This window comes from Pteropus medius, unplaced genomic scaffold (genome assembly GCF_902729225.1).
Source record: "Pteropus medius unplaced genomic scaffold, Ma_sr-lr_union100, whole genome shotgun sequence".
In the NCBI taxonomy this organism is placed as follows: domain Eukaryota; kingdom Metazoa; phylum Chordata; class Mammalia; order Chiroptera; family Pteropodidae; genus Pteropus; species Pteropus medius.
The window spans coordinates 14,853,552-14,878,263 of NW_024349799.1; the positions used below are offsets into that span (position 1 = coordinate 14,853,552).

The 24,712-nt window shown below is 40.2% G+C and overlaps 1 protein-coding gene across 5 annotated transcripts in view; it reads left to right on the forward strand.

Moving 5' to 3' along the window:
• VPS53 (VPS53 subunit of GARP complex) overlaps nucleotides 1-24,712 on the forward strand; it is a 122,709-nt gene that overhangs the window by 62,544 nt on the left and 35,453 nt on the right. For 4 of the 5 annotated variants that reach the window (XM_039886224.1, XM_039886228.1, XM_039886226.1 and 1 more), the window contains 4 exons: nucleotides 1,700-1,801; nucleotides 10,835-10,929; nucleotides 20,174-20,416; nucleotides 22,997-23,144. In XM_039886224.1, coding sequence (XP_039742158.1) covers nucleotides 1,700-1,801; nucleotides 10,835-10,929; nucleotides 20,174-20,416; nucleotides 22,997-23,144 — 588 coding nt within the window. The remainder of the gene's footprint in view (nucleotides 1-1,699; nucleotides 1,802-10,834; nucleotides 10,930-20,173; nucleotides 20,417-22,996; nucleotides 23,145-24,712) is intronic. The other variant, XM_039886225.1, reaches the window with a different exon arrangement.

Here is a 24,712-nt window from a genome sequence, read left to right on the forward strand (position 1 = left end):
TCACCAATTCCCCTCTTCCTAAACTACCAGCAGCCCTTACAGACAACTAAAGCTTAGAGATACTGTTTTCATAGAAACATGTCTTTCTAAAAATAGCCTAATTCTAAAAATAAACTTAAATAACTTTATAGGCTTTTTTTTTTTTTGGGGTGGGGGGTCTATGTCAGGCAAAGAAGCCAAAGTTTGGAGTGTATAAATTTGAAATGTTTGCTTAGTTGTTAGGCCATATTGTTTCTCAGCAGGATATCACAAAAATCATTATCCTGCTAATGATTACCCTGAGGTAATGCATTAATCACAAGGCTTTCTCCATATACTGAGGCTCTTCTAGCTATATAATAGCATCCAAGTGTTTTGGCCAAGAATTAAGTAGTTGATGTGAGTATAAGCAGAATTGTTTCAAAGCCTAAACCAGACACAGGTGTGAGTTTTGTTTTTTGTATTTAAATTTTATTATTTTCTGGGGTTTTTTAAAATATCTTTAGCTGATATCCTGGCACTTGACAGATCATTCACGCTGCAGTCCATCTGCTGTCCCTCTTGGTTTAGGGATTAGTTCAAGTTGCTCTACTGATATATGCTTAATGATATATGTCATAAGCACATTTTGAAACTCCCTGTCTACCTGGCGGCTTATCTTCAGAGAGCCATTCCATGCCCCTTCCCCTTATCCTCAGGACCAGCCAATTCCTTTTATCCTGCTCGTCCACTTAGTTTCTTTTCTTTTAGAACTCCCAGCTCCCTGGCCTAAACAACATCTCGAGGTCAAATTTGTAAAAATTCCAAAGAGCTGCCTCAATTCTGTTGTTGCACTGGAATTATCATCACCGGTGTCCCTTATATGTATCATGTGCTTCTTCTAGGGTTTCACACACTTTATCACATTTGATCTTTCAAGTAGTCCTGTGACTGTATCCTCATTTAGCAGATGAGGCTGCTGTGGCTCAGAGAAGCTAGATGATTTGGCCAGTGCAGCAGAGTTGGAGCTAAAACCCACATCTTCCGCCTCCAGCTTTCCCACTAGCCCGTGGTCCCACGCTGTGATATATTTTGAAAGAGTAATTATATTCAGGAGCTGGAAAGTAATTTTTGTCAAGGAGATTTTGGTTGTGGTTGTCATGAGACTGATTTGGGAAGGGATTTTTGCCTATAACATAGAGCATGTAAGATTAGCTTTATAGTTTGTTTTTGAATTCAAACCCATCTGGCATTTTGATTCATTCATATTTATGGAGCACCTATTACATGCCAGGCAGTAGAGAGAAGATGGGGGCATAAAACAGACACGATCCCTGCCTTCATGGAATCTAGGTAGGAGAAGACAAATAAATGGGCAATCGCAATATTTTAATAAGTACCCAGGTAGGGGATGTACTGGTTGGGATGGGAGCATGTGGCAGGGACATCTAACTTAAACATGACAGATAAGTAAGGCTTCCCAGAAAAAGAGACTTCTAATTTGAAGACTGAAGGATGAGAGAGTTTTAGCCAGATTGGGATTGGGAGGGGTAGGGTAGGCAACAAGGTTTCAAGAAGATGCAAAAGCAGTTTGAAGGCCTGAAGGTGAGAAATGTGGTCCATGTTTTCTCTGTTCTTGCTCATTAGATCAGATTTCATGATATAGCTGTTGGAGAGACTTGAAAAAGCAGATCAATGGGGAAAGCTCAGAAAATACCTCTTTCTCATGTCTTCTTAACAGAAAAAACTTGACTCTCCACCCCCATCCACCAATCCCTTCTTGGAAGATGAGCCAGCACCAGAGATGGAGGAACTGGCAATGGAGAAAGGAGATTTAGATCAAGTAAGTCTGGTTTGCATTTCCACATGAAACCTACCCAATGTTTGTTTCTGAAAATGGGTCTACCTGCTCTAAATGTGATCTTTTGGCTGTTGACCACATGCAGCGATCAGTGGTCTGTATAGAAAGCCTTTATCTGAAAGTGTATTTAGAAAACTGAGTGAAAGAGCAACCCTTCCTGCCCCACCCCTCTGCTCCCAAAGAGCCTCACCACTGGAATTAGTGACACAATCAAGTTTTATTAGCCCATGTGGTGAGGCAGCAGAATTCTGCCCTGCCTCATTCATCATCTCCTACACTTGTCGGTTTAGCTTTTGGTTGTACTCTCATCTCGTCCAGTGATGATGTGAGAGGCTGAAAGATCCCCAGTGAAATTAGCAGCACCATCAGCTGGGAGAGGCCTCTACTCAGTGTAAACTGATAACTTTAGGTCTGAAAGCCATTGGGGAGGCCTGGAAACATCAAGGTGACCAATGGCGTATTTGGAGAGTTACTTTTCAGAGCACACTAGCACTTTAATTTCCTTGGGATTTTTCTGTCCAACTCTAAATTTCCTCTCCCTTCATCCTACAAAATGTTGCTTTCGTTTCACTGCCACTTTACGACAAAAGGGGTTAGAGTAATAAATCAAAACTTTTTCTGCCTGGATTAGTTAACCTTCTTTTTAATTTTCTATACTTAGCTTCTAAAGAATTACTTTATAGTCTTGTTTTGTTGTAGACACCATCAAAAGGGAGGCTGGCTGGGAAGACTAGCTCTGGGAAAGACCCGTAGCCATGCTCTTTGCAGCTAGCCCTACATTCCTAGCACAGTGAGGGTAGGTGTGAGATCTCAGTAGGAGCCAAGAGAACAGAATTTCCAGGAGCAGTTCTGAAGTGATGCAATAACATGTGTCTGGTCCACTGATTATATAATTGTAATAACATGGACACCTCACATTTTTATGGTGCTTTGTAGTTTAAAAGTCTTTTACATGCTTTATTTCATTTCATCTTCACAGTGCCTGCCACTCATTTTATAGGATTTTATATGAGCTGCGATGCCTGCAGCTCAGAGAGGTTAAGTGATTTGCCCAGGGTTACATAGTTTGGAAGTGGAGGAGCTAGGACTAGAAGCCAGGTCTGGAAGTCAAAGACTAGAATTCTTTTTCTGGCACTCTTTGTATTACACTATGATGTCTTAATGAAAAGTAGAGAATATAGAACTGAATCCCATGAATAAAAGTGAATGAATAAAACTGAGGAGATACCTTGAGGCTGTATCAGAGACATCTGTGGGATTAGATATAATTGACTTAAAGCCATCCTATCAGCCAGCATGAGAGAAAACAAAAGATTTCTTCTAACTGAAGAAATACATCTCTCAAAAGACCCTGTTTCCAGGGTGGAGTAGGAACCTCTATATTCACCTCCTCCCACGACCACATCAGAATTACAGCTAAACTGTAGAACAATCATCATTGAGAATCACCTGAAGTCTAGCTGAACAGAAGTCTTATAATTAAAGATATACAAAAGAAGCCATGTTGAGACTGGTAAGAGGGGCAGAGACTCAGAACAGGCTGGTCCCATACCCACATGTGATTAAAAATAGGGAGGGATATCTCGGCTGCAGAGGCCAGCCCCATACCAAGCTCCCCAGCCCAGTATTCCAAGGCTGGCAAGAGAAGTCCCCATAACTTTTGGCTGTGAAAACCAGTGGAGATTGTGGCTTAGTGAAACAGAGGGCAGCTGGAGTCACAGGCACTGTTCTGAAGGGCCTGCACACATACTTACTCGTTGATGAACTCAGTCTGAGCTCCAGTAGCTCAAAAGGCTCCAGGGACACATGGGAATGAACTGAACTGTCTGGCTTCAGTCCCAGGGTTGGAGGGGCAGCTTTCTCCTAGACAGAAGTGCTGACAGAAGTCATTGCTCTTTTGTTGAGTCCTCGCCTCATCCAGCGTGCAGATACAGGCAGCAGCCTTGATCTGAGTCTCCATCAATCTAGCTTATACCATTCGTCCTGTCCTGGTGGTTCCTTGAGACTCTAACCATCCCAACTTGTGGGCCCACCTAAGCCATTTCCCATGGCTTTTTCATACAAACAGCCCATCTTGGCTCATGCTGTGTGGCCTTTCCTAAAATTTCTCAAAGATTCACAAACCCCATAAAAATCCCAACATCTGGCGTTGGCATGTCTTACTAAGCAGCCCCAAGCCTGGAACTAGTGGCAGCCAGCCTCAGTTGGCAGCTTAGCCTCTCCCAGGCACCTCCAAGCATAGCACAAGTGACAACCATACAGATCTCTTTGTAGCTCATATCAAGTGGCCCCGGGTAGGACATAGATAGCTGCTGACGTTGGCCCGCCCCAGAGCTTCCACCAAGAGGCCCCAGAACCAACACACCCGGTGGCCAGCTTCAGACCACACCAGAGCACCACTCAACCACCTCCACAAATGACACACCCAAAAGGCAGACTCAGCAGGCACCAGAGCCCCGCTAAAGTAAGTCCTACTTCATAGGATCAGTCTCTGCACAAATAGCTTCTCCACTGTAGTCATGGCCAGTCCTCGCAATCAGTCATTCTGAGGGTCAGTCCCTCCTACTGACGTGCAAACAACAACCAAGGCTCAACTACAACAGGAGGGCACACACAACCCACATAAGGGACACACCTGGAGCACCTGGCTCAGGTGACCAGGGAGACTGTGCCACCGGGCCCCATTGGACACCTCCTACATAAGGTCACTCTGCCAAGACCGGGAGACATAGCAGCTCTGCCTACATAGAAATAAACACAGGGAGGCGGCCAAAACAGGGAGACAAATATGTCCCAAATGAAAGAACAGAACAAAACTCCAGAAAAAGCACTAAACAAAATGGAGACCAGCAATCTATTAGATGTGAAGTTCAAAACACTGGTTATAAGGGCGCTCAGTCAACTTAGGGGAAGAGTAGATGAACTCATTGAGAACTTTAAAAAAGAGATAGAAAACATAAAAATAGAAATAGAAAATGTAAAAAAGAACCAGTCGGAGATGAAGAATACAGAAAGTAAAGTGAAGAATACATCAGGGGAATCAGTAGTAAATTAGATGAAGCAGAGGATCAGCTCAGCAATTTGGAAGATAAAATAGTAGAAAACATCCAGTCAGAACAGAAAAAAGAATCCAAAAAGATGAGGATAGTTAAGAGGCCTCTGGGACAACATCAAGCATACCAACATTAGCATCATAGGGGTACCAGAAGGAGAAGAGAGCGAGCAAAGAATTAAAAACCTATTTGAAGAAATAATGACAGAAAACGTCCCTAACCTGGTAAAGGAAATAAACATACAAGTCCAGGAAGCGCAGGGTCCTAAACAAGATGAACCCAAAGAGGCCTGCACGAAGAGGCATCATAATTAAAATACTAAAGGTTAAACACAGAGAATCTTTAAGGGAAAAGCATCTAGTTACCTACAAGGAAAGACCCATCAAACTGTCAGCTGATTTCTCAACGGAAACTTTGTAGGCCAGAAAGGATTGGCATGAAATATTCTAAGTGATGAAAAGCAGGGGACTACAAACAAGATTATTCTACCCCGCAAAGCTATCATTTAGAATCAAAAGACAGATAAAGAGCATCCCAAACAAGAAAAAGCTAAAGGAGTTCATCACCATCAAAGCAATATTACAAGAAATGTTTAAAGGACTTCTTTAATAAGAGAGGGGCGGGGAGAAGAGGGCGGGGTAGGGGGAAAAAGATCAAAAATGTCAATAGTAAAATGGCAATAACTGCATATCAACAATTACTTTAGATGTGAATGGATTAAACGCTCTAATCAAAAACCATAAGGTGGCTGAATAAATAAGAAAACAAAACCCTTACATATGCTGCCTACAAGAGACTCTCTTCAGATCGAAGGACACACACAGAGTAAAAGTAAAAGGATGGAAAAAAATATTTCATGAAAATGGAAATGAAAAAAGCTGGAGTAGTGATACTTATACCAGATAAAATAGATTTTAAAACAAAGGCTATACCACGAGACAAAGAAGGACCCAATAATCTCACTCTTGAGTATTTATCTGAAGAAACCTAAAACACTCCTTCTAAGGGACGTGCAGATCTATATGTTCATTGCAGTGCTATTTACAGTGGCCAAGATATAGAAGCAACCTAAGTGTCCATCGATAGATGAATAAATAAAGAAGAAGTACATGTATATACAATGGAATATTACTTAACCATAAAAAAGAATGAAATCTTGCTATCTGCAACAACATGGATAGACCTAGATGGTATTATGTTAAGTGAAATAAGTCAGACAGAAAGACAAGTACCATATGATTTCCCTTAAAGGTGGAATCTAAAAAAATAAACATAAACAAAACAGAAACAAACTCATAGACACAGAGAACAAAGTGATTATTGCCAGATGGAGAATAGGCAAAAAAGGTGAAGGAGATTAAGAAATGCAAACTACCAGTTATAAAATTAGTCACAGGAATGTAAAGTACAGCACTGGGAATATAGACAATAATATTGTAATAACTGTATGTGGTGTTAGATGGGTACCAGATTTATTGGGGTGATCACTTTGTTATATCACCATGTGGTACACCTGAAACTAATATTGTGTGTCAACTGTAATTGAAAAATAAAAAATTATTTTAAAAAATTCATCTCACATTTTGGGAGGAGGGACTGCAATGGGAAGGAGGAGTCTGGATGTACAGTTCATTTTTCTGGTGTACCGTCCACTCACATTTCCGTCACCTGCCCCCTTTTAGCTTGCTTTATGTAGTAGTGTTATTTTCAGGGCCCTCATGTCTCCCCAGTACTAGTGGTTGCCATGGTCATGTCCAGAATTTCGTAGTTGAATACTCAGGTGCTCGTAGTGCTGCTGTGAAAAGTTATCCCTTTAGATAGTTATCTCTGGATGTTATTAAACTGGGTTAGGTTAGAGTCCCCAGTTACCTACAAAATCAGTTTTGCCAGGTAAAATATGATATTTCTTTCTCATGGAACTTTTTGCTCATTCTGGAAGCTCGAAGTTATTGTTGTAAGTCCCAAGACCTGCTCAGTCTAAGGACACAGAACACAGATACAAGGGTAAAGTGGTCATGTGGTGGAGAAAATGCCAGACTCTGGTCTGTCATTTACTGACCATGTGACCTTAGGTAGGTTTTTTTATTATTATTATTATTTACTCTCTCTAGACTTCTCTAGTTTCTTCATCTTTAGAGACAGGTAATGGTTTTCAAATCGTATTTGTTGGTGCCGCATCAGATGTCACCGAGGAGACTTGAGAAGAGCCAGGGCCCTAGGTTCCTCCAAGCAAAGCAATTCTGAGTCACTTTTATCGTACACTTCCAGGTAAAATGTCTTCAGAACCAGGGGTTTTAGGTCGTTAAAAAGAAAGTACTAAAACTTCCTGGACTAGATGATCTACCTGCAAGTTCACAGGCTGTTAACTTGTTAGTAATAAAACTTAAACAGCAAGGACTAATGCCTCCTCAGGTACCATCCCCAACCTTCCACTGCCTTACCAGCATTGTCTTGCTTGTGACTGATTAGGTAGGAGCACCAGGATCTCCCTCTTCCCAGCCACTTACTGGCTTCTGGAGTTGGGTGCCCAGGAGCCCCGTGGGGTGTTGGGGAGGAAGTCCACAGATGCTGGCGGTGAGCTTAGCCAGAAGTGGAAGGGGAAGGCCCCTAGTGATTCCCCTGGGTTCCCCTGGGTTACCCAACCCCCTGCAGCACTGCAGTCGGTAGACAGTTTGCCCTCAAGGTAAGGGTCACTCCCTGCTCACTGCTGCAATTTTGGCTATTGAAAGTGGGGAATGAACTTGAAAAGAGGTATGTTGTTTGAACAATCAGTTGCCAACATATCCCCAAAGACAAAATGGCATATGAAAAGAGGCTGAGGGTGCTCAAAGTATAAAAGAAAGGGAGAAAAAATAAGGAATTTCTGGTTAAAAATATACCCTTCTGGTGATCCGAGCAGTTAGATTTAATCTGTTTACATTGGATAGTAATAAAAGGAAATGGGACCAGCTGCAGACCTCCTTACTGTGACAACAGTAACCTTTTATTATTCCATCAAACTCCAGGAGGAAATAGCTTAAACATCTGCAGCTTTTGGACAGAATTCACACACTCAGATATCCAGCCTGAATGCTACTGCTAAATGACTTAGTTAATGCTTTGAGCTGAGAAGCAACCCTTTGGGGAACTGGACAGTGCAAAGGGAGACACTAGTTTGAGTTGAAATTCCAGCACCTATTATCTAAAGCTGAGCACATTGGTAAAGCATCTGTAGGCAGGAGGCAGCCCTGTGGGGGAAAGAAAAAAGGAGATGTCAGGCAATCTCTGCCATTGTTCCCCTCTTTCTTCCAACTCGCACTAAAAGCGCTGCAAGAGGACTCAGAGCAGAGCTGTGGTGACAGGCCTCTTACTGCGGGCAGAGGGCAGCGACGGCACTAGTGTGCAGAGGCTGCCTGGGGCACAGTCACCTGCAGGTGGAGTTGGGACACCTGCCCTGTCTGATTATGCAGCATTCTGAGTGCCAAAATTCAGAGTGTTCTGTGGGGCCTCATCAAGCACAGGACCTGTGGGAGACTAATCAGGATGAGTTTGTTGGAATATCATGTAGCCATTTTATCGCTTAGAGTCTACATTTTGTATTTACACTGAATGAGCTCTTGAGACTTAGAGGTTTTTATCATATATCACTTTCATGCATATATACCAAGGAAAATATAAGCAAAATAAAATAGGTCAAGATATTCCTAAAACTTCTTCACTTTCAGAGTCCAACTCTCCTGAACCACTTTTTAAAAAACTTTTTATTTTGAAGTAATTACATATAGAATCATAAGAAGCTGCAGAGTACAGAGGTCCTGTGTGCCCGTCTACCAGCTTCCCCCAGTGATGGCAGCTACCATAACTATAGTGCATTATCAAAACCAAGAACTCGATTCTATTCTAACTCCTTTTTACTTAGGCATGGATAGCTGCATTGTCCCACACATTATTGTCCTCCAGGCCATCTAGAGTGTTGACGATGTGCCATTTCTTAAGAGTACTCCACTACTGTCTCTGGGATTATCTGCCAGGCTATTGGCATCCATCTCCCCACTTTTTTTTTTTTTAACCTTTTTCAAAAAATGTCAAACTTAGGGAAAAGTTTTAAGAATATTACAAGGAACTCTCAAATATCTTTTATGTGGTTTCACCAATTGTTAACATTTTGCTGCATTTACTTTATCATTTCCTCCCTGCTTCTTCCTCCCTTCCCCCTCCTTTCCTCTTTCTTTACCCTTTGCCTTTCTTTCAGAATAATTTGTAAGTTTGCAGATATCATGCCCTTTACCTCTAAATATTTCAATATGTATTTCCTAAGAAGAAGGATTTCACTTAAATTATCACAGATCAAACTCAGAAAATTTAACATCAGTTCAATACTGTTATCTATAGACTTTATTTAAAACTCCTGGGCATCTAGGAAATGAAGTAGAACTTTGGATCCAGCCAATTCAAATTCAGTGAACCCAGTCTTTGAGTTTCTCGTAATCTTAGCATAAGGTCTGACTTTGGCAATGGCTTCTGGAGGATAAGAGAAAACGCCCAGATTATAGTTACTTTTAGGGAGGATCAGAGTTTCTAGGAACCTTACCAAAAAAATTAAAGACAAAGGACTCTTAGGTGAAAAGGGAAGAGAGCTTAATATGAGATTGAATGGGATATGTCTAAGGTTGACATTTAATTTTTGGTGATCATTACCAGTTTTTACAGATGCTTTTAACCATTCCAACATGTAATTTTTTTTTAATTCCTGGAAGGAGGTAATCATCATTTCTTTCTGTAATTAGGGGCTTAACTTTTCCTGGATTTATTAAAAGATATGAGCAGTTCAATTCAACAAGTATGCTGTAGGTACCAATTTATACCCAAATTATACTGTAGTATCAACCCCTGCAAGGACTCAAGGTCCTTTTGTTGACATTTGACAATAGACAGAATTGGCTTTTTTTAGGACTAGAAAGAAGTATGTAGGAAAATCCTTGTTTACGTTTTAAATGTTTTGAAAAGAAATTAAGTAGCAAATATGGTTTTTAAATGCTTGCCTAAATGACTGTATATATCAGTGGTTTCCAAGTTGAGGACTAGTGCTGGTCCAGTTTTTCTTTGGTCCAACACAAAAAAATAAAGACAAAACAGCCACTCCGTCTGTCAATCTGTCTGTCTGTCTGGTATAAGGTCACCAACTATCTTTTCTTAGAAAGGACTGACTGCCTTTATGCTGCTATTTTCTTCATATAAAATGTTTGGGTATAAAATACTCTTTCTTTTAGGAACTTGTGATAAGAATAGTAAGTAGCTAAATAAAAAGTTAGCAAGTCTTTGTTGGTCCCCTGACATTTACTTATGATGAAATTCAACAGTCTAAGAACCATTGCAGGAAAGCAATGATCGAATCAAAAGAGTTCTAGTTTAGGGGATAGGAAACTTCACCATGTACCTTTGGGCAGGCTGCTAGGACCCTCTTGACCTCACTTTCTCTGGATATAAAATAGTAGTAATAATTTCTACATTGAAGGTTGTTGTGAGGAATAGATAAGATGTTATTTCGTATCAAAGTACTTGACCCATAATAAGAATCAGTAAAAGGAGGCTATCAAAATTAGGTCATGTGAAAGCACTTTATAAATTTTAAAACACTACAAATATAAAGCACAATTAATAACTAGGATTTAACATTTTTAATTTAAATTATTCATCAGTTAGATGATGAATAGCTTCCAAATTGAAAGCGCTTGTTTTATAAAAGTACTAGTAAATCTTTCACCATACAAAGCAAGTAAATGTTGCTAACAAAGCTGGCTTATTATTCATAAATTGGCATAAATTATAATGCACGATATAGTCCCAGTTTAGTTACATTGAGTGCTTCCTATCTGTGAGTTAGGAGTGAATTTTGAAGGAATGTTTTCTTTGAAACTGCTTGAAAATTTGCAAAGATGGTTCAAGTATAGGGTTTCTTTTTCTTTTCTTTTTTTCTTTACAGCCAAAGAAGCCTAAAGCCCCAGACAATCCATTTCATGGCATTGTTTCCAAGTGTTTTGAGCCTCATCTTTACGTGTATATTGAGTCCCAGGACAAGTGAGTGATGAATATTTTGCTATTTTCTGTTGCATTTCTCCCTCCTCTGATCGCGGTTGGGCCTCCCAAGGGCATGACCCCTTCCAGAGGCTGAAGGAGGGATTTGGCATGCCTGTGGCCCTCCCTGGAAACCTGTTAAGGATATTTTTATATCTCTTGAACGTTATCATTTATTGTGTCTATAAATCTCAGAAGCCTGAATTTGACTCTAATAAGGTCCCAAATGGATCCCAACACCCCCTTCCCACGTGGGCACTGAGCCCTTATGTAGCTGTATATGTCAGCCCAGAGACTTTATAATGTCAGGCAAAAGGAGGTAAGAAAGCCTAGTCTCTAATGTAGATGTTTTCAAGTATAATTTGTTTTACTTTTCGTTTTGAAATAATTTAGACTTACAAAAAGGTTATAAAAAATTCTCATAGACCTTTCCCCCAGAGAATGTTAACGTTTTTCATAACCACAGTTGTCAAACTCAGGAAGGTAACATTGTCCCACGAATGTCCTTTTCCTGGTCCAAGATCCAGTGAGACATTTAGTTGCCAGCTCTCTTTAGTCTCCTTTAATCTTGAACGATTCCTCAGTCTTTTTTTTTGTCTTTTACGATCTTGACACTTTAAAGCGTACTGACCAGTTCTGTACAGTGCCCTCGGGTTTGGTTTGTCTAATGTTTCTTCTTGATTAAATCCAGACTATGCATTTTGGGCATAATAGAGGTACTGTTATATCCTTTTCGGTACATGGTATCAGGAGGCAGGATTTGTCTCATTACTGGTGATGTTGACTTTGATCACTTGCTTTAGGTGGTGTCTGCCAGCTTTCTCTCTGTGAAGCTACTATTTTTCTCTTTGTAATTAATAAGTATCTTGCGGGGAGGATTCTTTGGGACTATGTAAATTTCCTGCTTCTCATCGCCTACTCATTTTGATATCCCTTGATGATTCTTGCCCGAAGCAGTTATTACTGCAGTGTTTGTCAAATGTTGATTGTCTGTTTCCATCATTTCTTCAGCATTTACTAATTGGAGTCCTACTATAAGGAAGAGCTTCTCTTCTCACCCATTTGTTCGTTTGTTTATTTGTGTCAGTGTGGACTGATGGGTTCTTCTTTTATTATCATCCATTTAACGTATATGCTTTTTACAAACTGAGGTGCTCCAGAAATTTTTTACAAAGCAACCCACCGTAACCAAGTTTCCTCACAGCCAGAAGAGTGTTTTCATGTTCCAGTGCCCGCTGTTCATGCGACGGAGGAAGACCCTTCCTCATCCCTAAATCTCTGCCCACAGCCAGAGTATGCCGGCCCTTCTATCCTGGAAGGCAGATTTTGAAAAGGTCGGGTTTCTGGACGAGGCCGAGCTGACTAGAGACAGGCTGGCCCAGGCTTCAAGAGGAGGTCCGATAGCCCAAAGAACGCACTTAGGAGCACTGGACAGTGGCTCCCACAGGGCAGACAGCGGCTGTGAGAAAGTTCTTGAGGGGTGTTCTCTGGGAAAGCATTTAGGCGCTGAAATTCAGTTTTGTTTTGTTTTGTTTTCCTCTTTAAATGATTCTGTCATGGGTTAGCAAATTCTTGTTTTCACATATGTTTCAGGGGTAAACTATAAGATTAAGAGAATATTTCAAGTAGAATCACCACATGGACCATTATTATCATTCACCTATTTGGTTTAATAGATAGCGTCTACTCTTTTCTCCCACAATTGCAAAATGCTTCATATTAAAATCCTAGAAAATGAACTTTGTCAAAGAGCTTCTACATTAACAAAAATTTTCTCGCTGCTCCCTACCTAGCCCCCCCCTCAAAAAAAAGTTACCTTGACCTATTTTGCCTTGTAAAGCTACAGTTTTCTTCCTGCTCTCTATCTGTTGGATTTATGTCTGCAGGCACACAGGGAGTAGTTACTATTGCCTGTTAGTCCTTTGAAGCACCCCATCTTCTGCATTCAGAAAGTTTTCTCTCAGGAAGGTAATAAGACACCCCTGAGGGGTAGGAAAAAGGACCTATTATTTGCCTACTAGATCAACAGGTCGTAGAGCAACCCACCTGGATGACTATTTCTAGACAAAGCTCCTTCTTCTCATATCAACCCAAATTCTTATTATCAAAAAGGCTTAAAAGCTATTGGTTCCAGGGTTTAAAGTGAATATCTGAGATAACCACATACTCTCCCACAACCTACATGGTCTAAAGAGTCATTTTTCCAAATTATTATAATTCTGGTATCTACTTTTTTCTTTATATGGCCTTGATTCATATAAAGCATACTCATTGTTCATGGTACTTTGGGCAAAGAGCCAGACCTTCCTTCCTTAGGGACTCTCCATTTCTCTTTGAAAAATGAAGTGCTGGCCACTCGTCTTGCCTTTTGGCCTTAACTAGGATGTTTCCACAGCACGAGGGAAGTAGCGGAAGCTACTCGTAGGAGAACTGCGTAGGTTGTGCTGTTGTTGCTCCAGAATAAGCAGCAAAAGCTTGAAGTAGAAAATAGAATTCAAGAAATCCATTTCCTCATCTGTTAAAGAAGAGAATCAGACAAAATAATGCCTAAAGCAGTGGTTATTAACCTTTTTTGAATCATAGATCCCTTTGAGAACCTATGAAAGCCATGGATTCTCTTGTCAAAAAAAGAAATCCTCATAAGCCCACACACTTTTTTGAGAACAATTTCGAGGGGTTCTATAAAACCCTTCCTCCTTCAAGTCAAAGAATCCCAATGCTGAGGAAGAAACTCAGGTGGGAACTGGTTTTGTAGAAATTACTACTCTTGTGGCTCTGACTCAGAAATCTGCAAAGGAAGATAATCTTAGACCATTCACGAACTCCCAGATGACAGAGACCCAACACGGTGTAGCGGAAAGAGCATGGGCCAGACAGACCTGGATTTGAGTCAGAACTCTGCACTCACCAGCCTGGGACCTCGAGCATGGTACTTAACCTCTCCAAATTTGTTTTGTCCTATCTGCAGTGAAGTTAATAATGTCCCCCTCATAGGACTAGTGGTGAGGAGGAAATGAGGTGACATCTTGGCACTTGGCACAAGTGAACAGAAACTGTACTCGCCCTGCCCTCTCTGTGATCTTGTTTCGTACTCAGATGATTGGGTAGCTTGATCAGTGTTGCCAGCTTTCCATTGGTCTGGCTTAGGTTTCATCTTCTTATCTCCCCAGCCTCCCACCTGCCCAGGGAAGGTTCTGGAAGCACCTGCCCCAGCCAAAAGCCAAGCAGTAATAATAGGACTGCAGAGCCAGTACCCACAGAGGAAGCAGGAAGTGAAGATGTCCCCAAAGCCACCTTTTTAGCGTGTTGGGCTAAGCTGTTTTACAGGCTGTATGCAGCTTTCTCAATTTTTGTTCATGTTTAAGGAGGAATTTAGTATAATTTCTACTCTTGAGAATGTAGTGATTTTCTTCAGCTTGACTTTTGCAGAAGAGATTTTTCTACATAGGTACTTCATTCGGTGACATTCTCAGTCAGAGAAATTATTAGTGACTCCATTTCTGCCCATTCTCCTGAGTTCCCTGTAATAACTTTTGTTGAAATAGGACTTCTCCTTCTTCTGGCTTGATCAAGCCTAAAGTTTCTCTGTAAATTAATTTCAAGCTTTCAGAAGAGCTACAAGAATTAAACTTGGAGCATCAGTATACCCAGATTCCCCAATTAACAGTTATTTCTGCCTCCTGTCTCACATACACACTCATGTATGCACACATACGTATATATGCACATACATATTTTTTCTGAGCGATTTAAATTCTCAAAATGCAGCCAAGGTGCCCCATTACTCCGTAACACTTCACTGTGCATTTCCTTTCAATAAGGACACAATCTACATAACCACTGTATAACCATTAAAATCAGGAAATTAACATAGGTACAGTATTGCCATTTAATCCATAGACTCCATTACATTTTACCAGTTGTTCCAATCATGTTTTTTATAAATCCAGCATTCATTCAGGGATCATGATTTGCATTTATTTGTCATGTCTCTTTCGTCTCCTTCAGTCCAGAAGAATAATTTATCCTTTCTTTATCTTTCGTGACCTTGAAATTTTTGAAGAGTACAGGCCAGTTACTTTGTGGAATGTCCCACCGTCTGCATTTGACTGATGTTTTCTCGTGATTTATACAGAAGTCATGCTGTGTTCTCAGTAATTCATGTCAGGAGGCACCTAGCGTCAGTTTGTCTCACAAGTTATGGTGTTCATTTTTATTACTTGGTTTAGATAGTTTCTGCCAGGTTTTTCTGTTTATTAATAAGTAATTAATAAGTGTCAGGAGAAATGTTGAAACCGTATAAATAGACTTTTTCTCATCTTTCACCTACTTATTTTACCACCCATAGAAGATACTTGCCTGAATAATTTATTACTGAGATAGTTGCCAAATGATGATTTTTCTAATTTCGTCATTTCTTCTACATTTATTAGTTGGCATTATATTTTTAAGAAAAAGCTTTCTCTTCTTCCCATTTATTTATATGAGCATGGACTCATGGATTCCTTTTTTATTCAATGGGTTATAGCCATTACTCTCTTTTTGTGTTTAACTTTCTGTTGGAATAAATTTAGATCTCCTGAAAATTTTCAAAAGTGGTACAGATTTTCCATATTCCCTTCTCCCAAGTTCACCTAATACTAACATCTTACATAATCATAGTACAGTTATCAGAACCATCAAGTTAACATGGGTATGGTACTATACTAAATGCCAGACCTCATTTGGATTTCACCCCTTTTTCTACTAATGTCCTTTTTTTCCCTCCAAGATCCATCATTATTTAATGATCAAATTGTCCATGAGTTGGCTATTGGGACCCCTTCAAACTGGGTGTCATGCTTGTAGGTCCTCTCAGCTGAGAAAGCTAAGAAATATATGTATGTGTAGATACATATACATCTATATCTATTTTTATACCTATTTCTATATTAAAACCTGTGAGTTTATGCCGATGCTTCCAATTCTAACCTAAGACCACAGGATTTATTTTAGCCTCCTCCATTACATGTCTACCTTCTACAGCAGTGAGAAACTTGGCTCCCAGTACCCTCCATGTGTTTACTTATTTGTTCCGCTTACCTATGTGTCACTCATCTCCCAGTTGGGCTCAAGCCACACCTTGGCTTCCCAACCCCACAGGCCATACCAGAGCCAAATCCTTGGCCCCAACCAAAGGGAAGTGAAAGGGGTACAAATTAGTTTGAGTACCCCTGAATTAACAAATTCTGTAACCTCTTGGGGATCTTAAGCTGCTTTGCCCATGTTTACCTCCTTGCCAGCTTTTTCAGACTACCTTCTTCCTCTCCCGGTGCCATCATTACTTTACTTTCCAATTAGAATATTATTTCTACAAACGTCGACTGTAGATCCACCAGAAGAAACTGCCTTGATCATCCATAGATAAGCTTGGTCTGCAGTGCGGTTTTTCTTCTCTTTGTGATTTCATCTTTCCCTCTACTGATATTGCTCTGCAGTAGTCTTTTTCCCTAGGTCATTTTATTTGTCAGTGGAAACCCAGCAGTGTTTCACATGCCCCCCCAGAAATGCTTATACAGTTCTTGGGTAAAAAGCTCAAGCTACAGGGAAGAGGGCAAAAGACACTGTCTATAGCCATGACATGTTTCATCAAGCTGGAGAGAAAGTGACTAATGCTAATAATCGTAACATCATATATCTGTATAATGCTTTATGGTTTTGAAATTAAAGCATGGTACAGTGAGTGGATAGAGCTTAGCTTTGGAGTCAGACAGACCCAAGTTCAGATTTCAGCTCTGATAATTCTATGACCTTGGGCAAATGATATTACTTTCCTCAGCCTCAGTCTCTTTATTTTTAAAATGGGGATGATACGGCCTTCTTCTCAAGTCTGTTCTGAGGATTAAATGAGATTGTATTTATAATGTACCTAGCGCATGCCTCGTCTGTAAGTTTAGAGCCTAGTGGTGGAGATAGACCAAAGAAAGATTGTGGTACACAGTGTGAAGGGATAAAAATATGAATACTTGGCTGTGGAATACAGAGAAATATATAAATCAAATTGCAAGCAAACTTTTCTCTATTTATGTCCTCTACCTCAGCCAAACTCCTCTCCCCCTTCCCACCCTTTCTTCCTCACACTATATTCTATGCTCACTTCCAACTCTGTGCCTTCATTTTCACCTGAATCTACTGTGAAATGTTCTCTCTAGTGTCCCGTCATTTCCTTTGTCTAAACCAAATTTTTCATTTTGTGTATACTGCAAAATTTTCGTGCTGAGAATCTAAATATCATAAGCATGAGGGTCCTATCTCCCCCAAAAGATCAAAGCTTCTAATGGACACACACTGTCTTAACCCCCATGGCACCCTTTGTAAACCCTTACTTGGTTGTAATTGCTCTAGGGTGTAAAAGGTGCATCCTTGTGATTCCAGTCAAGAAGTCAGTATGGCACACATCCCTTTCTCTAGTAGTCTTACAAGATGTTGTCAAAACTCAGGGTAGTGTTTTGTGCTTGGAAGAAGTGATAACCTAACCTTTGCTATTTTTTTTTTAGTTGAATTCATTTATATCTTACACTTACAGTCCACAGAACTTTGCATATAACTAAGTGCTCAGTCAGGGTTTGATTGGATTGAATCATTTATTCAAACTAATGAACCATGCCCATTCCCATTGGGGTAACTGTTACTATTCCCATCTGTGAAATGTTGAGTACTTATTTTCTGATGTCTTGTGTGGCATGAAAGTGTACTAATGCAAAGAACGGGAGATGGAAGGGAGGGGCGGATTGCGCTGACTGGTTTACTTCTTGCAAGCACCAGAGAACAATGTCAAAAGTAACTTGGTAGACGTTCTGCAAAATATGGAAGGTCTTTAGAGTTTTTTAAAGCGGAAATTTTCTTTACATTGTATGATCATAACTAATTTAAAATCTTACTCATCGAGTTGGCTCTGAAATAGGTGGTTGGTGAGTAAGTAGTATCCTGACTTCAACTTCTAGGGGAATTGGGTAAGTGGTTAAAATAAAAACACTTCAGAGCTCCCGCCCCTGTCTTGGTTGGCACTATAGATTTGGAGATTAGACTCATAAGATTCAAGTGGAAGCTTTTGGCTTGTGTTACATGCTCTCCTCCACTGCACCAGCCCCCACCCTGTCTCCACCTTCCCACCCTTCCATTCCCACCCCTTAGGAACAAAGTGTGGAGGTTGATCAACTGAGTATGTGCTGGGCACCAACGTAACTGAGAGATTAGCTTCACACATAAACACGAGGGGTGGATCTGAGGAGAGCTGAAGTAACTTAAACATGATCCCTACTTTCATGGAGCTTATACATGAAACAGAAGATTCTGCTACTGTGTAGCAAGCACACTTCACCTTTTGTACCGATTTTGGCTTATTAGAAGTAGCTGGCTAGAGTGCTGTCTCAAAAAGGATTCCGAAATTACACCAAAGATCAGTGAAAAAGATTGCCATTATTGATGAATGTCGCCTCCATGGGCCCAGGATGGGAGACAGTCTACATGGTCCTTGAATAGCTGATATCCTTACTTCTCGTTAGCACCAGAGAACAATATCAAAGTAACTTAGTAGACATTCTGCAAAATATGAAAGGTCTTCAGAAAATAAAATATCTTTAAAAAGTAAAATATCAGTGTGTTACAGATGACCAGTTGAAATGGAGAGAGAGAATTGGTGTGAGTAGGAGTTATCTGGGTACATGAGCTGAGCTTAAAGGATGAGGAGAGAGGTGATGGGAGAACATCTTGGCTGGGGGAGGCATCCAGACAAAGGCCGAGTCAGGGATAGAGATGGAGCAGGCAGCAGCTGAAGTGAGTCTGGCTGGAGCATAGGGTCACTGTGGAGGAGAGGTGGGACATTAACTGGAAAGGTTAAGGCAATAAGAGGTTGTGAGGAATGAGGTGGTGACCCTGGAGTGCCTTCCCTGCTTGCTGATCGTCACCGCAGACAAAGACCTAGCCTAGGCCTGAAGTTCTTTGAGGGCAGAATGGCTACATCTGGATATAATAAACTTTAATTAACAAATGCTCTTGAGTAAAATGTCAATTTTCTCTTATTTCTGCTAATCAGGAATTGATGCCGTGTGTGGTTCTTGTCTTTTTCTTCCTGACTGTTATATAAATACATTTTAAAAGCACAGCTGGATTTCTGTAGCTTTAGACAGCCACCTAAAAAGATGCAAAATGTCAAGAGGGGTGGGGACCCCTCCCATTTTCCATACAGCACAACTTTGCAGGGAACAATCAATACAGCCCTGCTGGATTCTAACTAGTGGTGACTCATTATGACTGAGGCAAATTCAATGATGTTTGAATGGGAGAGGGGAGAAAATTGGAACCATCATCACCATCTTGATCTCGGGCAAGCCTAGAGCTACTTGTATCCTCTCTTCTCCCAAGATTTTGTATACTTTTGATTCTGGAAATTTTAAGAAAAAAAAAACTTCATTAAAGGAGAAAGAAAGCACTAGAATATTTCTTTACTTTCTCTTTGTTTTGGCATCTATCTCTTGGGCACATTTAGGTTAACAATACCTAAATATTTGCTGATCATAACCTTTTTGTGTTTCAGGCAGTACTAGGGTAGAGTGGCTAACAGCATGAGGTTTGGAGCCAGGGTGCTTGGTTTTGAATCCTGGCTATCTCACTTTCTTGCTGTATGACCTTGGACAAGGTCCTTAACTTTTCTGCACTTCGCTTTCTGAAAATGCAGATAGTAATAGTACCCACTTGAATAGTTACTGTGAAGATTAAGTGAAGTTCATTGAAATGACGCTTATAAAACGCTGACATAGCACCTGGACATCACAAGTGTTCAGAAAATGTTCACTATCGTTAGTTAGGATTTTCATTTACGGAACGGGGAGATGGTACTAATATGGTAGTAGGACTAGTGTGTGTGCTTAAGTGGCGGATTCTGGGCTCTAAAATGAGTGACAGGCTTTCTAGGCCTTAATTTTTTCATGTCTTAGAGGGTCCAGTGATATCTTATCTCCCTCACAGGGGCTTGGGATCAAATGTGATTGTGAAATACTTTGAAAAGTATAGAGCAGCACACAGATGCCACATTTTATTACTGCTCTTACTTAGGAGTAATGGGGGTGTTTAATGATGATATTGATAATAATAGGTCGAATTTGAAATGTAGAGAGCATTAGGAATGATTTACTCTTGGCAGTCAAGCACATTTATTTGCTTTCTCTTTCTTGAAGTAAAATAATATTTCAAGTTTTCTTCCTCTTAGAAACCTTGGAGAGCTGATAGATCGGTTTGTGGCCGATTTCAAAGCCCAGGGGCCACCTAAGCCCAACACTGATGAAGGGGGTGCCGTGCTCCCCAGCTGCGCTGACCTCTTTGTCTACTACAAGAAGTGCATGGTGCAGTGCTCCCAACTCAGTACTGGGGAGCCAATGATCGCTTTGACCACCATTTTCCAGAAGTACCTTCGAGAATATGCCTGGAAAATCCTCTCTGGCAACCTGCCCAAGTGAGTCCTAATTTTCCTGAGTGATGAAGTAAGATTCTGAACATACCTAACTATGGGAAACTTTAAGGAAATCCACTCTGAAGTTGTTTGCTGAACTGCTAAAAGTATCAAGGAGGAAAATAGCCTTATTGAGTTCTCAAGGATCTGAGACTGTTTCCTTTCTAAATGGGATTCCATAGCTGATCAAGACTGTTAGAAGTGCCAACACTGGCTGCCAGTGTAGGTCAGATCATATCTGCAGTTGACTCAAAGGAGTCAGTCCATTATATATATATATTTAATTTAAATGGATTTAATGATAGATACTTGGGGGAAAAAAAGTGGGGTGGTAGTGGAAGTAACTTTCAAACAGCATGGCCAATTTCATTCTGGTCTCATTCAATGAGAATGTACTGTAGGATGATAAATGGATGAGAGGCATGAGTCTGCTTTTATCTCAATTCAATTATGTTCCAAAGTCTCTCCTATGGTGTGTGTATCTTGTTATACTAGATAGAGTCTAATGTTTAAATATGTGGTGGGATTTGCAGGGAGGGGGTTAGATAGTACAGCCCTTAATTATAGTGACTACACTGCATTCACTGGGGCATTGGAATATTGTTTTATTGCTTATTGCTTAAAATAAATGGATCATTCAACTAGAATTTTAGAGATGATTTGATTATACTATAGCAATTTTGATTGTATTAGAATATAATCTAAAGTAATGCTTCAGAATTTAGTATTTATAAATCATCCCCATGGCTATACTCAACAATTCTGGATTTAGTTTCTGTCATTGTCACTAAAATGTGTCATATATGGGAGTTTTATCTTATTTGGAGGAAAGAAAATAAAATCCCTATGCTCCACAAGAGATTTGAAATAACAGATATGACTCACCAATGAGAATTTCTTTGACTATGATAAAAATTATTTTAAATTTTTTAGTAACTTTTATCTCAATCATCAAAATAATACAAGTTCATTATAGTTTAAAAGACAAAGAAAAGCACAAAGACAAAAAAAAAAAATCACCTATAACCTCACTACCCAGAGGAAAGAAATGTAATGTTCTGCTATATGTTTTTCCATTCTGTGTGTGTGTGTGTGTGTGTGATTATTTGCTGCTATTTGTTTAACAGAATTGGGGCTATATAACTTAGAATTTTATACCCTGCTGTTTTCACTTAGCATCATCCTGTGAGTGTTTTCCCATTTGTATTAGTCAGTGTCACAGCAGGAAACAAATGATAGACTCAGCTGGGATGTTGTTACTAAAGCGACTATTCACAGAAATGGGGGGAGGTGAAAGGATTTTGAAGTATCCGGATACAATGGGTAATTGTTACTACTTTAAAACTCACTTGAGAGCTGGGGCTGTGGACGAAGGACTGCCCCAGAGAAATTGTAGTCATTGAGGCCACAGTCAGTGACAGAACCACACTGAAGCAGAGGGAGCTTGAACACCAGTTAGTTATTGCTCAGACTTCTCTCTCCTCTACCCTTCTAACATCCTGCTGTATCTCCCATTGGCTGAACCCAAGGAGCCTGGATGATAAATCTTTAGATGTCAGTCTCCTGAGCCATAGAGAAGGGAAGAGAAGAGCAGAAAATGGATCTGGGAGGCCAACAGAGAACAGTCAGCACTTGTGACAGTAAATATGCATCAAAACACTTTTAGTGATGCTATGGCAATCGAACATAAAGAAGAATCCCAGTTAACTTCTGAGATTCTTAATGATCATTCTCTTAATTGATCGTATAGGTTGGGTTCACTATTTTGGTATTTTAAATAACACTCAGAAAAGCATCCTTGAACAGAAGTAGAACTACTGGGTAAAATCATCTGAACACTTTTTTAAGCTCCTAAAATGTATCTCCAGAAAAGTTATAGTTTAATGCTCCTAACCCATAGTAGACGAGACTGCCAGTGCCATCACACCCTTATAAGTACTGAGCCTCTTTTTTAAAAGGAGAAATTTCTTATTTTTAAGGTAAATGTTATGAATTCTTTAAAAAAATATATTAGGCTCTCACAGTTGAAATAGCAGGAAGTTTGATAACTGCGTTTTGACATTTGGTGAACACGTGATTAGATCAGTAGGAAGGGATGAGATGCCTTTAGCTTTCTTGAGACAATCAGGGCTTTGGGCAGGAACCATGTCTTAACATTCATTTCTGTGCCCTTCCCCAAGCACAATGTACAAATTCCTAAGCAAAATTTTCTTAAGTGAAACAATTGGGGAACCAGCTTTTATGCTGCAGATGATTCTAAGTGAGCTGTATAGATCAGGAAATTCCAAGTTAAGCAGAGAGGCTGCTCAGTAGCCTTCTTTTTGAGTATCAGAGTCATCATAGTGAACATGACTGATTACTGGCTCACTGTTGGAATCATTCCTTCCTATTTCTGATGGTCAGAGAATTTAAACAGATGATAGTCAAAGCAAGGTCAACAGGAAAAAACTCATTGTATATGGATTTATTTGGGCCACATCCAGCCTTTCCTTCCCCCTTTTCTTTGCCTTAAGATGAGCAGTTTCCAGTTCAGGAAGCAAATGAGAAGTCCCAGCCTGACTACTTCCTGTTCCTTTTCCTCAGAACCACAAGCAGCAGTGGAGGGCTGACCATCAGCAGCCTCCTCAAGGAAAAGGAAGGCTCAGAAGTGGCCAAGTTCACTCTAGAGGAGCTCTGCCTCATCTGCAGCATCCTGAGCACAGCAGAGTACTGTCTGGCCACCACTCAGCAGGTGAGCCTCCCCGGCTGTCCACTCTCCACCTCCCTTTCCTGAACTTTCTGGGCCACTTAGCTCAGTAGGTAAGAGTGTGGGCCCTAACAAGGCCACATAAAACCTTGGGCAGACAAGTTGGCCTCCCACAGAGGAAAACTGACTGTCTAGCCAGAAGACGGCCCAGGCAGCCATCTTACAGAAGGGCCTTGTTAAAAGGATCCTGGGCAAGAAAATGTGGCTGATCTCTTCCCTGGAGTTATGTAAGCTACATAAAGGGCATGCCCTCTTGAAAGTAGGTCAGTAGCCTTGTCTCCAATATGAGACAAGCAGGAACAAACTAAATGATACTAGGACCTAACCTTTGGTGTGATGAGTCACAGTTAGTTATTCCATTCTCAGAAGTATTACTAGACTAAGCAGAATCCTTTGGGCTTTTATGTGTCTTCTGGAATTTACATAGCAGTCTCAATCTGCCTAAACAAATAACCATTGTTTGGATGCTGACGTTCAGGAACTGTGAAGCAGGAAAGGGTGATGCCTCTACTGGAGCTCCCCATTAAGAGAAGGAAGACTCAGAATAATTTTCCATTCGGCCTTAGACATGGAATTAGAAGTTCCGTTTCACATTTGGTCTGGAATTCACCTAAGGCCAAGAGAAAGAAAGTAATTGGGGAAGGTTCTGCTCTTCCCTCCCTTTTGGGTTTATTATTTACACATGTCTAGATCATAGGAAGGCAGTCATAAATTGTGGTTCAGACAGCATAGCTTGGAGCACCTGTGAGCTCAAGCAAGAATACAGGAGGCCGAATTAGAACTATTCCCCAAAAAACGCCACAGTTGGGGTTAAGCAAGCCAGAGGCAGAGGCAGAGGCAGCAGCATGCTCTGCTTGGGACCTGGCGTTACACAGGGAATGATCTATAAAAGTTTGGCCTTGGAGCCAGAAATGGCAATTCATTTAGCCCCAAGAACTCCCAGGGCAGGATGGCAATATCTGTGAGGATCTCCAAAGTAGGGGTCCCAGAGTTCTTTGATGCAGAAACACTATTTTGTGTGTGTGTAGAAAGAGAAAGAATCACACATATAAATAAAGTATTTTCAAAGTAAACCATGGTACCTAAAAAAAAGTTATAAAATGACTCTTAAGCCCATCCCCCTCAAATAATCATATTAGCAATTTAGAGATCTTTTTCTAATCATTTTTCATCAACATAGTTTTGTATGCTATAATCTTGACTTAATTAATTTTCATAGGTTTTTGTTGTTAACATCATAGCATTAGCATTTTTCCTGTTGCTATAATGTCTTTACTATGATCATTGTTATGGCTACATAATATTCCATTAGGGGATATACCATAAATTATTTAACAGTATCCCTAATAACTGTTTATGTTGCTTCAAGTTTTTGCTTTTATAAGTAATCCTACAAAGAATATCTAATATTTTGTGTTATTTTTCTAAAAGAACAGATTCTCAGAAGTTCTGGAAGTATTAGTAGATTAGAGACCATTTTGCTGACTCGTTAATAGATGTAGTCAATTTTTTGTTATTTAGTGAAAATTATTTTTACCTGTTATAAAAGTAAA